The sequence below is a fragment of the Asterias amurensis genome, chromosome 4 (genome assembly GCF_032118995.1).
Source record: "Asterias amurensis chromosome 4, ASM3211899v1".
NCBI classification, from domain to species: domain Eukaryota; kingdom Metazoa; phylum Echinodermata; class Asteroidea; order Forcipulatida; family Asteriidae; genus Asterias; species Asterias amurensis.
In genome coordinates, this window is record NC_092651.1 from 25140539 (window position 1) to 25156440 (window position 15902).

At 39.3% G+C, this 15902-nt stretch overlaps 2 protein-coding genes across 3 annotated transcripts in view; both read right to left on the reverse strand.

Annotated features, from left to right (window-relative positions):
* The window catches only part of LOC139936184 (Na(+)/citrate cotransporter-like), a 31910-nt gene extending 30897 nt beyond the window's left edge, over positions 1-1013 (reverse strand). The window contains exons 1-2 of one of the 2 annotated variants that reach the window (XM_071930948.1): positions 957-1013; positions 353-540 (exon numbers count right to left, since the gene is read on the reverse strand). In XM_071930948.1, coding sequence (XP_071787049.1) covers positions 353-380 — 28 coding nt within the window. In that variant the 5' untranslated portion in view covers positions 381-540; positions 957-1013. Of the gene's footprint in view, positions 1-352 lie in introns of both variants that reach the window. The other variant, XM_071930947.1, reaches the window with a different exon arrangement.
* Positions 1014-4546: 3533 nt separating this feature from the next.
* LOC139936718 (uncharacterized) lies at positions 4547-12571 on the reverse strand. The gene is made up of 4 exons (XM_071931604.1): positions 12383-12571; positions 9153-9227; positions 7696-7859; positions 4547-5029 (listed from the first exon to the last, which is right to left on the reverse strand). The coding sequence occupies exons 2-4, from the start codon at positions 9184-9186 to the stop codon at positions 4802-4804; spliced, it is 426 nt and encodes a 141-aa protein (XP_071787705.1). The 5' UTR covers positions 9187-9227; positions 12383-12571; the 3' UTR covers positions 4547-4801.
* Positions 12572-15902: the final 3331 nt, after the last annotated feature.

The following is a 15902-nucleotide window of genomic DNA, read 5'->3' on the forward strand; positions in this document are numbered from 1 at the left end:
TTTTATACTATCAACAGCTCTCCAATGCTCATTACCAAGTCAGTTTTTATAAGTTAATATTTGTTTTGAGTAATTACCAAACGTGTGCCTTCCCTTGAATTATGGATATGTGCGCCCTAAACAAAAAAATTCATACATATTTATATTTATACATAGTTTTTAATGATTCCTGTAAGTGGCGTCTATCCGCTGTTGGATATCAATAATAAATAAATAAATAATAACACAAAGTGTGTATTATTATTATTCAGTATCATTAGTATTTATCACTATTATTAATGGACATATTAGACGTACGTTTCTTCAGCAGGAAAGAAGCTAAACATGCTCTAATAACAATGTATAAACGTACCTTTTATTGGAGAGTAATTAGCATCCATCTTTTGATGACGGTCCTTTGGATAACAGCTGATTTCAACTCCCAAGATCTAAAAAGTCTGGTTCCAAACTTTAGTGAAGAGAATTACCAGCTCTTGTTTAGCTTTTGCAGGTCATTCGGGGTTTATACTTGTCGCCCGGGTGTGGAAAGGTGGACAAGTTCTGGTCCGATTTGGCAAAACGGTTAAGAAGTTATAGGCCCTACAGCTAAAGTGCATAATGGCTTTTTGTATCTAACGATACCCGTTCTTCATTCACTTGCCTGAAAGTACGATAAATAACAATTGTATAGGTTGTGCATTTCAATGGTCTGTGCATAAAAGCAAGGACTTACGGTTAGTGCATGGAGGAATTTTCTTCCTCCATGGTTTGTGTTGCACCGCACATGTGTTGTATTGGGGCATGGTGCGTTGGGGCATGGTGCATGAGAACTACTGCGGTAGCGCGGTTGAATGTGTTCCACTGCTCGGCACCTACTTTACTCTAAGCTGGATGCGTTCGTTTTAGCTTCCCTGGGTCTACCCCGCGGTGCTCACTCGGGTGAGCCCCTGACAAGAGCTAAACGAACGACCACTCACCGCTCTCGTAGTGACGTCGTTTACCTAGGGCCAGCCCCCAAGTGACCCACTCCACAAACATGGCACCGAGGCAGACCGGGGATGACCCAGGGAAGCTAAACGAACGCGCCCATTACCTAACCCCGTTCCGCTTCGCGGCTCACCAGTTGGAGCATGCCAGGCAATGGGTGCGTTCGTTTAGCTTCCCTGGGTCGACCCTAGGGATAAATGCTAGCGAATGTGCTTACGAACGGAAATATTTAACAATCGCTCAAACTTCGCAACATTCGCCACAAATTCATTACGTTCACAAGTCATTCTCCACCTCCTTATACGAAGATCGGTCACTTTATGCTGAGTACGTATTATGCGTAAGATATTGATAACGAGAGGTTTAAGGACGACAGGGAACATTATTCACTGTCAAATCGCAACTTTTGGGCGAATTCATCACGAGTTTCAAACATTCGTATTCAACAGGTCTCCCAAAAATATTTTACGGAGAAAACAGCATAATTTCAACACTTTGAAAACTTGCTATATATTACCGAAAAAGGCAAAAAATAAAAAATCGTAACTAATTATGAACCTGTTATTCGCAAGATATTCGCCCAAGTGTGAGAGAAACATTAGTTAGCACGACGGGGTAGACCCTGGGAAGCTAAACGAACACACCCAGTGAAAGCCAAGTCTCAGGCCCTCCGCTAAAAAAGGCCAGTGGTGGATTTCACATAGATTTGAGACTTTATAGTCTTATCTCGAGTTGGGACGAGTTACTATAGGACGTCCTAACTTAGGACTAGCCTTAAAGGAACACGTTGCCTTGGATCGGACGAGTTGGTCAAAACAGAAGCGTTCGTAACCGTTTTTTTTATAAAATGCATATGGTTGGAAAGATGTTTTAAAAGTAGCATACAATTATCCACACAAGTTTGCCTCGAAATTGCGTGGTTTTACTTCTACTATTTTATATAGTGTGTTTGCTTCCCTATGTGACTGGATTAACAGGCTTTCGAGCTACAGTGTTTAATTATACTTTTGTTGATCCTGGCCATCACATTAGGGTTGTTTTATAATTTCCTGTGCCCTTATTGTTTTTCTTGCTTTGTATTTACTTTTGAACATGTACTTATAATTATCTATTTGACATACTGTCTGCTTGTATTTGTAATTGTTTATTGGCCAAATAAAGAATAAGAATAAGAATACTGTGCGAACTAACATGGTCGGCCATTTATAGTGTCAAAATTTTGACCCCATTAAATGGCCGACGTGTTAGTCGACGAGGTAAAAGTAAAACCACGCAATTTCGAGGCATGTTTGTGTGGATCATTGTATTCTACTTTTACAACATCTTTCTACCCATATGCATTTTATAAAAAACGGTTACAAACGCTTTTCAAAGACCAACTCGACCGATCCAAGGCAACGTGTTCCTTTAAGTTTCAAATATCTCTTAGGACTGGTCTTAACTCTTTGTGTAATCGATCCCAGTCCTTCTATAGATGTCACACCATGCATATACTGTATTTTGTTGTTCTTCAAAGAACTTTTAAAAAACTTTAGGTCTCGAAATCAAGCATCTGAACGCACACAATTTCGTGTGACAAGGGTGTTTTTTTATTTCATTATTATCTCGCAACTTCGACGACCGATTGAGCTCAAATTTTCACAGGTTTGTTATTTTATGCATATGTTGAGGTACACCAAGTGTGAAGCCTAGTCTTTGACAATACCAATAGTGTCCACTGCCTTTAATGTATGATACAGTTTGTATCTACCATTCTTCATTATTTATCTGATGTATGAAAGTACGAATGGAAATAAAACAAACACCAGACAAACAAACAAACATTGAACGGGGGCATGGGCGGGGCCATACAAAACAATGGCTGTGGTTCTCTGAAATTGTTGACTATGGATTTTTTAATTTTTGTTATAAAAACAACAACAAAAGGCTTTAAACAAACTAAAATGTTCACATGCAATGAACATAGCTTGCAGAGTGAGACGTAGAAAGTGCGTACGAATTGCAACCAAGACAAACTCATAAAAACATAGGTAATACTTTTCCTATACAACAATTTAATTTCTTAGTTTCACATCACATATAAGTACACTTTCAAACTTCCATTTCAGAAATGAACCGTACTCTGGTCCCGTGTGGTATAATGCTGGGTCCGTGTGACCTGAAATGACCTGAAATGTTTGCTTAAAAATGACCCAGGGAGGATCAAATTTACGCCGAATTTGGGGTAAAAATATCTGTTTGTGTTTTTTTAAACCACTTTCTGGATCAGCTTGATCCGGATGTGTGTCATGCTCCTTGAATAAGGACCCGGATCCCGGGTAAATATTTTGGAGTTTTAAGAGTTTAACTGACAGTAAACGTGTGACTATGCTGTTTCGAATCAGCAGGGTGTGGGTTTGAGTCCCAGTTGTGACTGTGTCCTTGAGCAAGACACTTAACCAATGCATCATTGCTTCGTCCTTCGGATGGAACGTAAAGCCGCTGGTCACGTGTCTTGTGTAACGGACGTAAAATAACCCAGTGCACCTTTCGAAAAGAGAAGGGGTTCGCTCCGGTGTTTCATTGCGCAACAACTCCTTGTGTTAACCCATTACATGGTGCTTACAAAGGAGTATGGTCTCATAATTCAAACGTATAGTCACACATGTATACCTTGCATGAAAATACAGAATGTTGAAGCGCCCTGAGCGTCACTGAGTGATGGCTTTTGAGCGATATGTAAGAAGCCACACAATGGGAGACTTTGAGGCGCTAGGTGGCAGCAGACTTACCAGGTAAATTTCCATTGTTTACGTAGGTCTGAGCACGCGCACATTACCGAGAACAATGGATTTTACCTGGTAAGTCTGCTGCCACCAAGCGTCCTGAAAGTCTTCTATAGTTACAACCTTGAGCAAATCTTCTTTGGGGAGAGTGTTGGCTATGAAAATAGCTGTTGGTATAATACCATGCAATTTTCAGAAGCCCGGTTCATACTTCATGCGAGTGCGAATACGAAGCGATGTTGACGTGAATTTGAGGTCACAACCCTCCTTTCGCAGCGATATTCGCAAGTGAGTTACCCAAAGTTGAACTGCTGCGAATTTTTCGTTGCGAATTTGTGACGTCAACATTCGTATCGCATTTGCATTCGCAGGAAGTATGAACCGGGCTTTAGTTCTCCTGAAGACAAGCTAAACAATTTATGCAATATGTTAGAAACAGCTCTTTTCAGAGTCAACACTACTTTCTAAAGGAAATGTAGGGTGTGCCCGAGTTCGCGGCTACGGCTATGGCTACGGCTACGACTACGGCTACGGCTACGGCTACGGCTAGATGTCTGCGTCATTATGCGTTGAGGTATAGGACATCCTCAGCAACATCTTTGGCAAGAGTCGTAGCTGAAGCAGCCATTTCGGATACAGTCTTTTTATAAGTGATTTTACAAATATCAGTACAACTGCAACTTTTATTATATGGCAATCTTCAAACTGCATTTTTCAATTTTATGACACCCATTTAAATATCTGCTTTCTCATGACATAAGTCGTGGCAAAGTGTTCAAACTTAAAGAACACACCTTCATGTGTTCCATGTTCAATAGTAATAGCGATTCATTGCTGCATCATATTCTTTTCAAGCCTATAGTTTGTATCCTCTGATATCAACAGCAGAAAGCCAAAATAGCAGCATCGGGAACAACATTACTTTACCCTGCTGTCACCTTATTGGTCATGTTCCCCGTATCCAATCACAGTAATGTATGCTAACTTTCATTAGTTGATCCAGACTATTTGTCTAAAGCCGCTGTTTGGTTTACAGCGATTTGGATTGGATGAAAAACAAAACGGCCGCACTATGAAAGGTCAATACAGACAAATAAGCCGACCAATACCACAGCTCCGAGTATAAAAAGGTTGAATGTCATGGCGCCTGCGCTGTTGCAGAGATTGTTGCGGCAACAGTGCTGGCTGAGAAAGCCACCGTAACTGAGCTTGAAGCGGTCTAATTCGACACAGTCGCCCTCTTGGAGAGTGTGGCAGTTTCGAGAGATGGTAGGAACGTCGCCCTCTAAAGTGTGTTTCTGAAAATGAAAGAGAGAACAAGAATTATATATTTTTGGGTTTGCGGTAACACCATGCATGGAGGAAGAATGTGTGTGTCTACTTTTCAGGTAGACTTGTACGTTAAGAGAACGGTTTTGCTATATGCTATACAACCGCGGCGTAGATTTTCGGGTTTTGGACGACTTCTCAGTTATGAAAAGGACTGTCCTGCTTTTTAACTTGTACCTATGGGCGGAAAGTGAACATCGGCTGGGACTATTACTTCAGCTTACAGGACAAAAATGTTTAACATTAGACTGGTGCCCTGTAAAGACATGCAATAGTCTTACAGGCACAATGATTGCATTGGATCCAATGATACATTGGATAAACGTGGTGTGATTGGTCCAAAGTGAATAGTTTGTCAGCGTGCACTTCCGATCGTCTGCAGACAGTGTGTGCTTAATTGTTGTACATCAAGTAGCGTTGATTTATGCACTATGTACATGTAAATGTGTAGGCCCCTAGGTCAAAGGTACATGTTGCAACATCTGTCCAGCTGGTATCTGTCATTATTCATTAGCACTCAAAGTGTGACGTTAGACGATCATGCTATGTTAACGAGAGAAAAAAATTGAAGATCAATTCTACTGTATCCAACAAACTAGTATCGATTGGTGACGTTCATTTTGTTTTAGTCACGATATCACAACACAAGTTAGTGACGAAGAGATATCTGTGGCACACAAACATCTGTCTCAAAAGGAGCTGTTTTTAATCTAGACTGTGCTCTTGTCTTAATCCGCAAGCATAAAGACAGGTACCAGCTACAAAGATCCAGTGGCTCCATTGGATACAACGATTTGGATAAAACGTGCGGTGCCTTTAGCTTTCCATAGATGCCCAAACAGTACACCTATCACGTCTGCGATAGAATTTGACTGCGTATTTCTATGTGGAATGAATGTAGGTCAAAGGTGAATGTACAAGCCGGTCTGGAGGCAGGTCACTGGCGTTGTTCACGAGCCTTGAAGTGTGACGTCAGATGTTCAGGCTGTTTTTAATCCAGTTTCGTAGACGGGGACAGTCCCTCAGAGCCAGCATAATGAGACAGAAATGTTGCACCTTTAGATAGTGATTTTTGTTGTTGTTTGGTTATCCGCAGGCTTGTTCGCCGTGTAGTCTTATTTTCTATTGCCTATTCTTTGTATGTACCGTTTGCCTGGAAATAAATAAATAATTAGTGTTTCGCCAATTAAGACTAACTATAACACAAAGCACGTAGGGCCTAAATGAAGCTGATAGTCAATGGCACACTAAAGAGTTTCTGTTATATTCGCCTTTATCCAGGAATTAATTGTCGTGTCCGAGGTGTGGCAGCTACGACTCGGCTTAAGAATTGCCGCGTCATCATGGAATGAAGCAAATTAGACGATCCTTACCAACACACTTAGCAATATCATAGCCGATAGCTATAACAGCCGCCACGGATACGTCTTTGTTTTCAAAGGTAAACCCTAACCATGAACTGACAAAAATGACATCTTGGTGGCGCACTCTGTTGTGGAGCGCTTAAATTGAAATTCGCGTAAACTTAACGTGTGGCCATGAATTTAAATTATTTTGTTAAAATCATCTTCCCATATCGTTTCGTGACCAAGCGGATAAGAACACCGGACTCAAGCTTTGGTGTTCCACATTAGAGGAGCGTGGATTGAGTTCCGGTCGCATTTTTTACTGCACTTTTTAATTGCCACCGTTGTAGTGCTTTTCAATTAGTTTTTTGTAATCGATCCATAAAAGGGAATAGGCCTACTTAAAAGAAAGTCATGAACATTTTCAGGGTGGCAAATTTAAACTGCAGAAAAAATTGCGCCCGGTCTTAACACTTTATCAATTGTGTGTCCTTTGGATGGGACGTAAAGCCGTTGGTCCCGTGTGCTGTGTAATGCACACGTAAATTAACCTTGTGCTTTTTTCGGTAAATAAACGCTTGGTAATTACTCACAGTAATTATTGGCATAAAAACTTACTTGGTAAACGAGTAATGGGGAGAGGTTTTAGCCGTTTATCACAATGTTTTGTTCTATTAAAATAGAACAAAACATTGTGATAAACGGCTCCCTCTGATGAAATGACGTAGTTTTCGGAGAAAGAAATAATTTTCCACGAACTTGATTTCGAGGCCTCAGATTGGATTTTGAGGTCTCGAAATCAAGCATCTAAAAGCCCACAAGTTGGTGTGACAAGGGTGTCTTTTTCTTACGTAGTTATCTCGCAACTTCGACGACCAATTGAGCTTAAATTTTCACAGGTTTGTTACAATGCATTATATTAAGATACTCCAAGTGAGAAGTCTGGTCTTTGACAATTACCAATAATGTCTAGTGTCTTTAAGAGAAGGCTCGCCCCGGCGTTTAGTGGCTCCACAATACATTGCTATGGAAAGGGAAGGTCTCATACTTCAAAACTGTAGCTCCGCATACTCACCATCGCTATAAACAATATAGCACTTTGAGGTGCCCATCGGTTGTGATGAAAAGCTATATAAGGACTCAGTGTTAATATTAATTCGTGGAGCCAAGCTCCCTACCGTTCAGTTATACTGAAGTTCATGAGCAGGAGAACTATAGTCAATTCAGCGATTTGTCAGGATTTTAAATCAAAATTTTAAAAACTTTTAGACTAAATTACGTCAACTTACCACACACAAGCCGTTGCATTTAATCTTATTGATCCCATTATTGGCAAAAGGGTCCTTGCAATTCATCTCTCCCACGTCCACCCCTTGTGCGTACGAATGGGAGCAGTTGTAACACATTAGATCATTTGTCTTCTGAGCACCAACCACAGCAAAGCTGTACACTGCTGAAAAAGGGGGACAACGTCGATGCAGTTGTCTTGCTTTGTCTTGCAAAATGTTTGTTCAAAACAAGCCACAGAAGTAAGGTCAATAAATACTTTCAAAAGAATGGTAAATCCTATCTGAAAGCTCAGTGATTATTACGGTTTAATGTCAATCTCAAGTCAACAGTTCGTTGATTTGGACGGCGCCATCAAGTTTGTACGTATGTCACAGTAGTGGATTTTTTTCCCCACGTGTGTGTGTCTACCAAGCACCGGATGCGAAGACCATGTAGGAAATGAAGTATGCTGGGGTTGGTAATGAAAAATGTACTAGGGTGGCGCTTGAACCTGATGTGAACTCCAGATTAACGCGCCGGTGCGCTACCAACTGAGCTATCTAGCCCTATGTTGGCGGTCTCCCTATTTTGTCAATATCTTTGTTCAGGGGTGCCAGTCAGAACTAAGCCATACAACCTGTAACTTCATGTAGCCAGAGATCACACCCAAGTTTACAATACAACATTGGAAGTGGCAGCCAGCAACTTTTTTTTCTTCAAATATCAGGTAAATGGAAACTGACTGGGTATACTTCTAAATAATTTGAGGTTGAACAAAAACAGACTGGCTAGGGCGGGATTTGAACCAACCTCCGAAGACGTGCTAAATTCTTTAAAGGAACACGTTGCCTTGGATCGGTCAAATTGGTCTTGGAAAAGCGTTTGTAACCGTTTGTTATAATATACATATGGGTAGAAAGATGTTGTTAAAGTAGAATACAATGATCCACACAAACATGCCTTGAAATTGCACGGGTTTAATTTTACCTCGTCGACTAACACGGTCGGCCATTAATGGGAGTCAAATTTTTGACTCCCATAAATGGCCGACCGTGTTAGTTCGCAAAATAAAAGGAAAACCGCACAATTTCGGGGCAAATTTGTGTGGATCATTGTATTCTACTTTTAAAACATCTTTCTAACCGTATGCATTTTAAAACAAACGGTTACAAACGCTTTTTATAGACCAACTCGTCCGACTCAATGCAACGTGTTACTTTAACAATTTATCCATTCAGTCGTTGTGGTTTATTACTTGAAATGAAATATTAGCAAAAATATAGCAAGAGTCATATTTTCTGCGAATGTAAATACGATACGAATTTTGACGTCACAAACTTGCAACGAATAATTCGCAAGATTTGGAATGTGCTCAACTCCTGCGAAACATTTACTGCAAAAACGTGGCTGTGACGTCAAAATTAGTATCACATTCACATTCGCAGGAAGTATGAACCGGGCTCTAGTGAAAACTTACCGGTGACAATCCAGACGAGGGCAAGTCGAGTCATGACGACAATGACGTCACACACTTTCCACGGGGCAATTAAACCTGGAAAGGGACGAGCAATGTTTATTGATATTCAATCTTCGGCATTGACAGGTGCAAGTTTGACAATTATTACAGACTTGTAGTAAAAACTTCAGATAACCAACTCACTTATTGATTGTTATGGGTCGAGCTTTGATAACCCATCACCCGATATAATAAGTTTGTAATGTTAAAGGAGAGGTATACGTTTGGTGATCACTTTTAAAATTAATGGCAATTATAAAATTTTGGGTAGAAGCCTACACCAGCTTTCATAAAGTATAAAACACTTAGAGAAACATTTAATTTTAAGAAGTATTGTGGTTGGTAAAGATATCAGTTTGTATGCCTCAAAGTTTAAATCTGAGAAGCGTTTTACCGGTATTTGAGCGTTTATTAAAACCCTGCAGCAAGGACTGTCGCAAACTGAAAAATTATTTCCGAATTCGTCTTGCATTTAGCATCCTTTTTTTTTTCTTCTTCGTCTTTTTTACCTAAGTGTGTTGTTGACATCTTCGGGTATTGTCTTGTTTAATTTAATCATGCTAATAGTTAGTTGAGTTTTATCATTTGGTTTTGTCTACCATTAACATCTGACAGATCAATTTAGTACTTAAATTGACACTGTCAGAGTTTTGTCCTGCCCCTTCTAATCATACCACAATCCCATGGTGATTGACACCCCCTCCAGCTTAGGATATCATGGCATATGACCTGTGTGTGCGATGTGGTTAAGACAATGGAAATATTAAAATATGTATGAGCTGACAACGTACCTAATTTCAATTAAAGGTGTTAGAAGTGGTTTTGTCACTTTGTTAGTAAATGTTGTTTTCTTCATTCTTTGATTGCGTGATCGTTTAAAATTGAAACGAATACCGTACGTCATTAACACGAATAAAGTCGACTCTCATTATAGCAGATTCTGGGAATGGCCAGATTACGTATTTGAACGTTCTACAAGGACAGCGAAACAAAGAAACTCAAAGCAGAAATGCGTTTCTTGACTTCAGAATGTACTGACAGAACCTCTTTACATAGTTATATCCAGACGAAGGTTTACTGTCGTCTATTGGCCATGATTATGAGAAATTACAAAATAACATACATGCTCTAAATAAGGTGGCATCATACGAAGTAGATCTTCAGTACACAATTTGCATTTTGACTGATACACGTAGACCTACTTGACCAGTTTGGTTATACTTGCAAGATACTCATGTACGTACTATGTGCTGTAACACTATACACTTAAAAAATATATATCCGTAAAACTTATAGCACTTACCTGGCAGCTAGGGTGCCAGGTAAAGTGGCGTAACTTTCACAGTGCAAAATACCCCTTCAAGGCACAATTTACAAAACTTCCACCGTTAAATTTACGGCACTTTACCTGCCACCCTAGCTGCCAGATAATGTGCTGTAAACTTTACGGATCTTTTTTACAGTGTAGCCTATTACGCTGTATTTCGAATCCGAGCTCTGATCGATAGTCGAACAATTTGGGAGCAGCATATTTCGTTCAGACTCCAAAAGATCCTTTTTAATTTTGGGGTCAGGAAAAGTTTTGATAATTTTTTTTTCGAAAATCACAATCAGCAGCATCAGAAGTAGGAATTGCACACCTTTGTCCGTTATTTACACAGATGTTCATTGTCCTGAGCAAGGGAGTGCTTCACCTGTTTGAGGACTCCCTAAGCGTGGAGGCTTCATTGATTCCAATTGAAATATTTCCCGTGAAAGCAAAGTTCATTTCGGGAAACAAATTCACTGGGGATTTCACTCGTACGCGACCAAAAGTGTTTTGCCAGGGTGGCCTTTATGAACGGCGGTATATGGAATGGCCCTATGGTGACCGGCGATCGGTTTTTGTCGATCACGTCCGTCCCTGTTCACACTAAATACAACGAATTCCTTAAAACCTTAAAGGCACTGGACACCTTTGGTAATTGTCAAAGACCAGTTTTCTTACTTGGTGTATATGAACATATGCATAAAATAACGAACCTGTGAAAATTTGAACTAAGTTGGTCGTCGAATTTACGCGAGAATAATGGAAGGAAAAAACATCCTTGTCGCACAAGTGGTGTGCTTGAGATGCCTTGAATTCAATTGAACTCGAATTCAATTCAAATATTTTAGTGATGAGAAATTACTACTTTCTCAAAAATACGTTACTTCACAGGGAGCCGTTTTCTCGCAATGTATTATACTATCAACAGCTTTCCATTGCTCGTTACAAAGTAAGTTTTTATGCTTACAGGTATTTTGAGTAATTACCGATAGTGTCACGTGCCTTTAAATCTATTGTCTTTCGTGTGGATGTTTTAGCCCCACCGACAACACCATGTTCGTTTCACACTTTCCCGGTGTTTGCTGCAATTTCCCGGGGTACAATGTAAACTAACGTAAGGAGGGATGTTTAAATGCCGTACGAATGAATAACTTCCTCTTGTAATACCACAGTCGTGTTGTCTGTTATATTTGTCTATTAACTCTGAGCTCTACACAGCCAAGTAAAGTGCCGTAAATTTCACAGTAGAAGCTTTGCAAACTACCCCTTTAAGGCACAATTTACAAAACTTCCAATGTAAAATTTACGACACTTTACCTGGCAGCTAGAGGGTGCCAGGTAAAGTGCCGTAAATATTACGGATATTTTTTACAGTGCAATGAGCAATCATTTAGCTCATAAGAAGTCTTCTTTGGCCTTCATTCTGTTCATAGACCTCGCTTAAGTATGTTGGTCTAATAATCACATTTGCATCCTAACTATTAAAAACATATAATTTATTAATAAAAACAAATAAAAACGGGGTTCTATTGTCTAACCGTTCGCTGAGGAAGTGGAGGCTTTCTCGTGGCTGTAGCAGATGAAAAGCCAATAATATTATTTTAAGAGTTCCTCTGTTGTGAAGAGACTTGAAATGTACAAAAGAAGAAACAAATTGTACCTTAAAAAATATTACTTTCTTAACCAGCGGCAGCATAAGCACTACAATTAAAGTATATAAACTCTATAAACAGAGTAATCAAAATCTTACCACGCCCGGCTGTACAAAAGGTAAACATTGCATCGCAAAATGTCTCTCCAATAATTAACTTCAATGTGCTTCAACAACAAAAAGCATCAGCAAGTTAATAATATAATTCCAAAACTGTAACCATTTGCTCACCTAATCCAGTTCCTCGCTTGAATTCAAGACGCCCTGTCGGCACAATTCTCCCGTCGAGTGTATCTCTCCACAGCACGCACGAACTGCACGCAGACCCTCTCCTCTCCCTGACAATTCAAATTCGTTGTGTGTGATTGGTTCTTAATAACGATGGTTGAGAGAGAAAAAAAAGGTGTGTAAAATCACGGACAGTCTTTTGTATTACCTGTTAGGATTTCCCTTAGGTTATACGAGCAACCAAGACAGCCGTAGAATCCAGGATATATATTTTCTTCAAAGAAGTTCTTATTACTGACATATGGCTGCTTATGATAACAATACTTATGGATTTTCAATGGGATTTTCAAGCAATGAATGGCTCCTAGCTCTCAGGGCGACTATTGGTCGTCGTTTTAAAGGCGGTGGACACTATTGGTTTTCGAGAAAGAAGTAATTTTCCACGAATTTGATTTCGAGACCTCAGATTTAGAACTTGAGGTCTCGAAATCAAGCATCTGAAAGCACACACCTTCATGTGACAAGGGTGTTTTTTTTTTCTTTCATTATTATCTCGCAACTTCGACGACGGATCGAGCTCAAATGTTCACAGGTTTGTAACTTGATGCATATGTTGAGATACACCAAGAGAGAAGACTGGTCTTTGGCAATTACCAATAGTGTCCATTGTCTTTAAGTTAAAAATGTGTCCAAAACACAACATTTTACAATTTTTTTTTCATTATTTGTTTTTATTCTTCTGTAATTACTTTTACCGTTGTCACCGAGTTTCATAATCAAAGTAATACATAGAATTAGAAATTTGCATGTGTTGGTTCTGGATAAAAAACAGAAAATCTTCGTTCGAAGGAAAACAATAATTTGCTCGAAAGGTCATCGATGACAAAGTGAGTTAAATAAGACTGCTCAAGTCTAGTGTCTGTTTGAATGTCAAGGCTCGTAGTAGTGTGCAACTTCGGCCATAATTATTTTCGAAACCACGGCTTCGGCTTCTGGATTCGGCTTCAGGCTCCATTCTCGTCCAAAGCCCGAGCGCGTATCACAAAACACGCGCAACTGTCAAAACAACCGCAGGGCCAAGCAAGCCCAAGCTAGCCTGGATTCGAAAATGGCAATTGAAAAAAAAATGTAAATGGATTGTACACAGTTCTTTGAATAACCTGGGCAATCTAGACTCGTGGACAAGTCGTTAGATGCATGTCGCAGTGATGACCCAAAGGCATTTACGTGACTCTCGCTGCACTGTTGCTCCCGAATGACTTCTGCTCTAGCGACTACGACCACAGTTAAAAGTGCCCATAGGGTGCACCCCACTACAATGTATTCAATAAACTCCCATAGCAGTGTGCTAAATGATCAATATTCAAAATACACGAGAAAAAAAGAAAACAAATGTCTTACCGCTTTTCATTTTCATTTTGTCCCCAGCCCTTCGCCTTGTTCCTTTAAGGTGACTTGCTGTGCATTTTTTTGTTTTATCTAATTTGTTACTGGCACTAGCCAGTTTGCCCTTTTAATGTATAAAAACAGATTGTAATTCTTAATGGGTTTTTTTGTAATTTTTAAACATTTCGATTTTTTATGAATCTCTTTATTTTAAACTCAATTCAGCTTGTAGCTGCAATGTTTGAATGTGTTTTAATAAACCAATAATAATAATAAAATAGGAAAGGGGGGATTATCCATTGACTCATGAACTCCACTGCTCAATTTTATTCCCAGTGCATAATGAACTATTCTCCCTCCAAATTAAAATACCCCTACATCAGCGAAATTTCCAAAACGTCGACTGAGCATAATTCTTATGCCTATGTCATCCAAAATACCTCAACTTGGAAGTCAACTACCCCACCCCAGGTCACAAGTGCAATTGTTTAACACTTACGCATTTTATTTTAGCTCCAAAAAAGTGATATTATGTAAATATTTTTGTCTGATTGAAACTTTTGAATCAACTTTCTGACACCGTTGCGCAGTGCAATCGCACAATGTAAGTAAACAGTTGAGCGCTTTGGAAGTTTCCACAAACATCTCAACAATAAAAACGATATAGAAAGGTTTGCGGTAACACCATGTAATAACTATCTCTAATGGGTTGGGGTGGTTCTGAAAAGAACCGTTGGTTTCAACTCAGAAAAAAACCCAACTCAAACCAACGGTTCTTTTCAGAACCACCCTATCTCATTACGAGATAGTCATTACATGGCGTTACCGCAAACCTTTCTATATCGTATTTCCACCATGCAAAGTTTCAAATCCTACTTAACAATAAAAACGATAAATTATTCAACCAAAGTTATCTCAGTGCAAATAAGCATGTCTTCATTTTAATTAACACTCACAGGGAAAGAACAAGTATAATTATTTACATTTATATACTTTTTATACAGATGAGAAGTGTTACAAGGCAGATGGGTTTGGCAGTAACAACCTAACCAAACACTAATGACTTTTATTTAAAGATATAAAAACTAGAAAATCTTTCAATATCTAAGATTTCATTCGAATTAATTGTTTCCTCTTTTCAGATGGTAAGAGATTATTTTGTGGCACACTTTTTTCTTTTAACTAAGCCCAACCAATCTGAATCATTTTAAAAATGAAAAAAAAAAAAAATGAAAAAATTAACTAAATTTGGTGTGAAATCAACAGCAGATCTTGTCCAAATTAAATGAACAAAATAGCCCCCAAACATGATTTATTTTTCTCTCTCTCTGTAAATCGGTTGTTCATTTGTATTTCATCAAATATTCAAATACTAAATATTGAAATGTTTACAGCAATAAATTAAAATTTGATTGACTCTAATCAGTAACTATTTATATACTGTGACATAATTTTTCACAATATTGCAAGTTTCTTAAAATTGTAAAACACTTAAAACCAAAACATGAAACAAAGATTTTGTGAGGATACAGCAACTTCTCCTTTTTATTTTATTTTTGCTGTGATTGATTTTGTTTGTTGGTGCGTCATGCACAAGTTTACTTTATCTGACTTGAATCGGAGCTTGAATCCTCGCAGTGTGGGTTCACATCCTGGTCATGACACTTGGGTCTCTGAGCAAGGCACTTAACCATAATTGCTTCTCTTAATCCAGGTGTATAAAAGGGAGGTGGTTTTGTGTTGGAATAACCCTTTAGGGCTTATTTAAGCAGCTTTGGGGTTGTATGCTCCGCCAGGGAGCTGAGAAATAAAAGTGGAAATACACATTTTGTGGCATGTCTTGGCCAAGCGATCTAGTTCAACAACCCAAGCTCTGGTGTGGTCAGCAGCAGAGCATGAGTTTGATACCGGGTCATGACACTTGTGCCCTTGAGCAAGGCACTTAACCATAATTGCTTCGTAAATAGTCTGGAAGGTAGTGCATTCTGCTCTACCAACCAGACTCTTATAGTGGATGATACCATCCCTACACTCTTTCTGGACTGTGATTTGGGGGGGGGGGGGAGTTAACCCTGTTTAAGCGCACCACCCGAGTGCCAGTTGATTTGGGTCTTTGCAGTTGGATTTAGCCCTCACC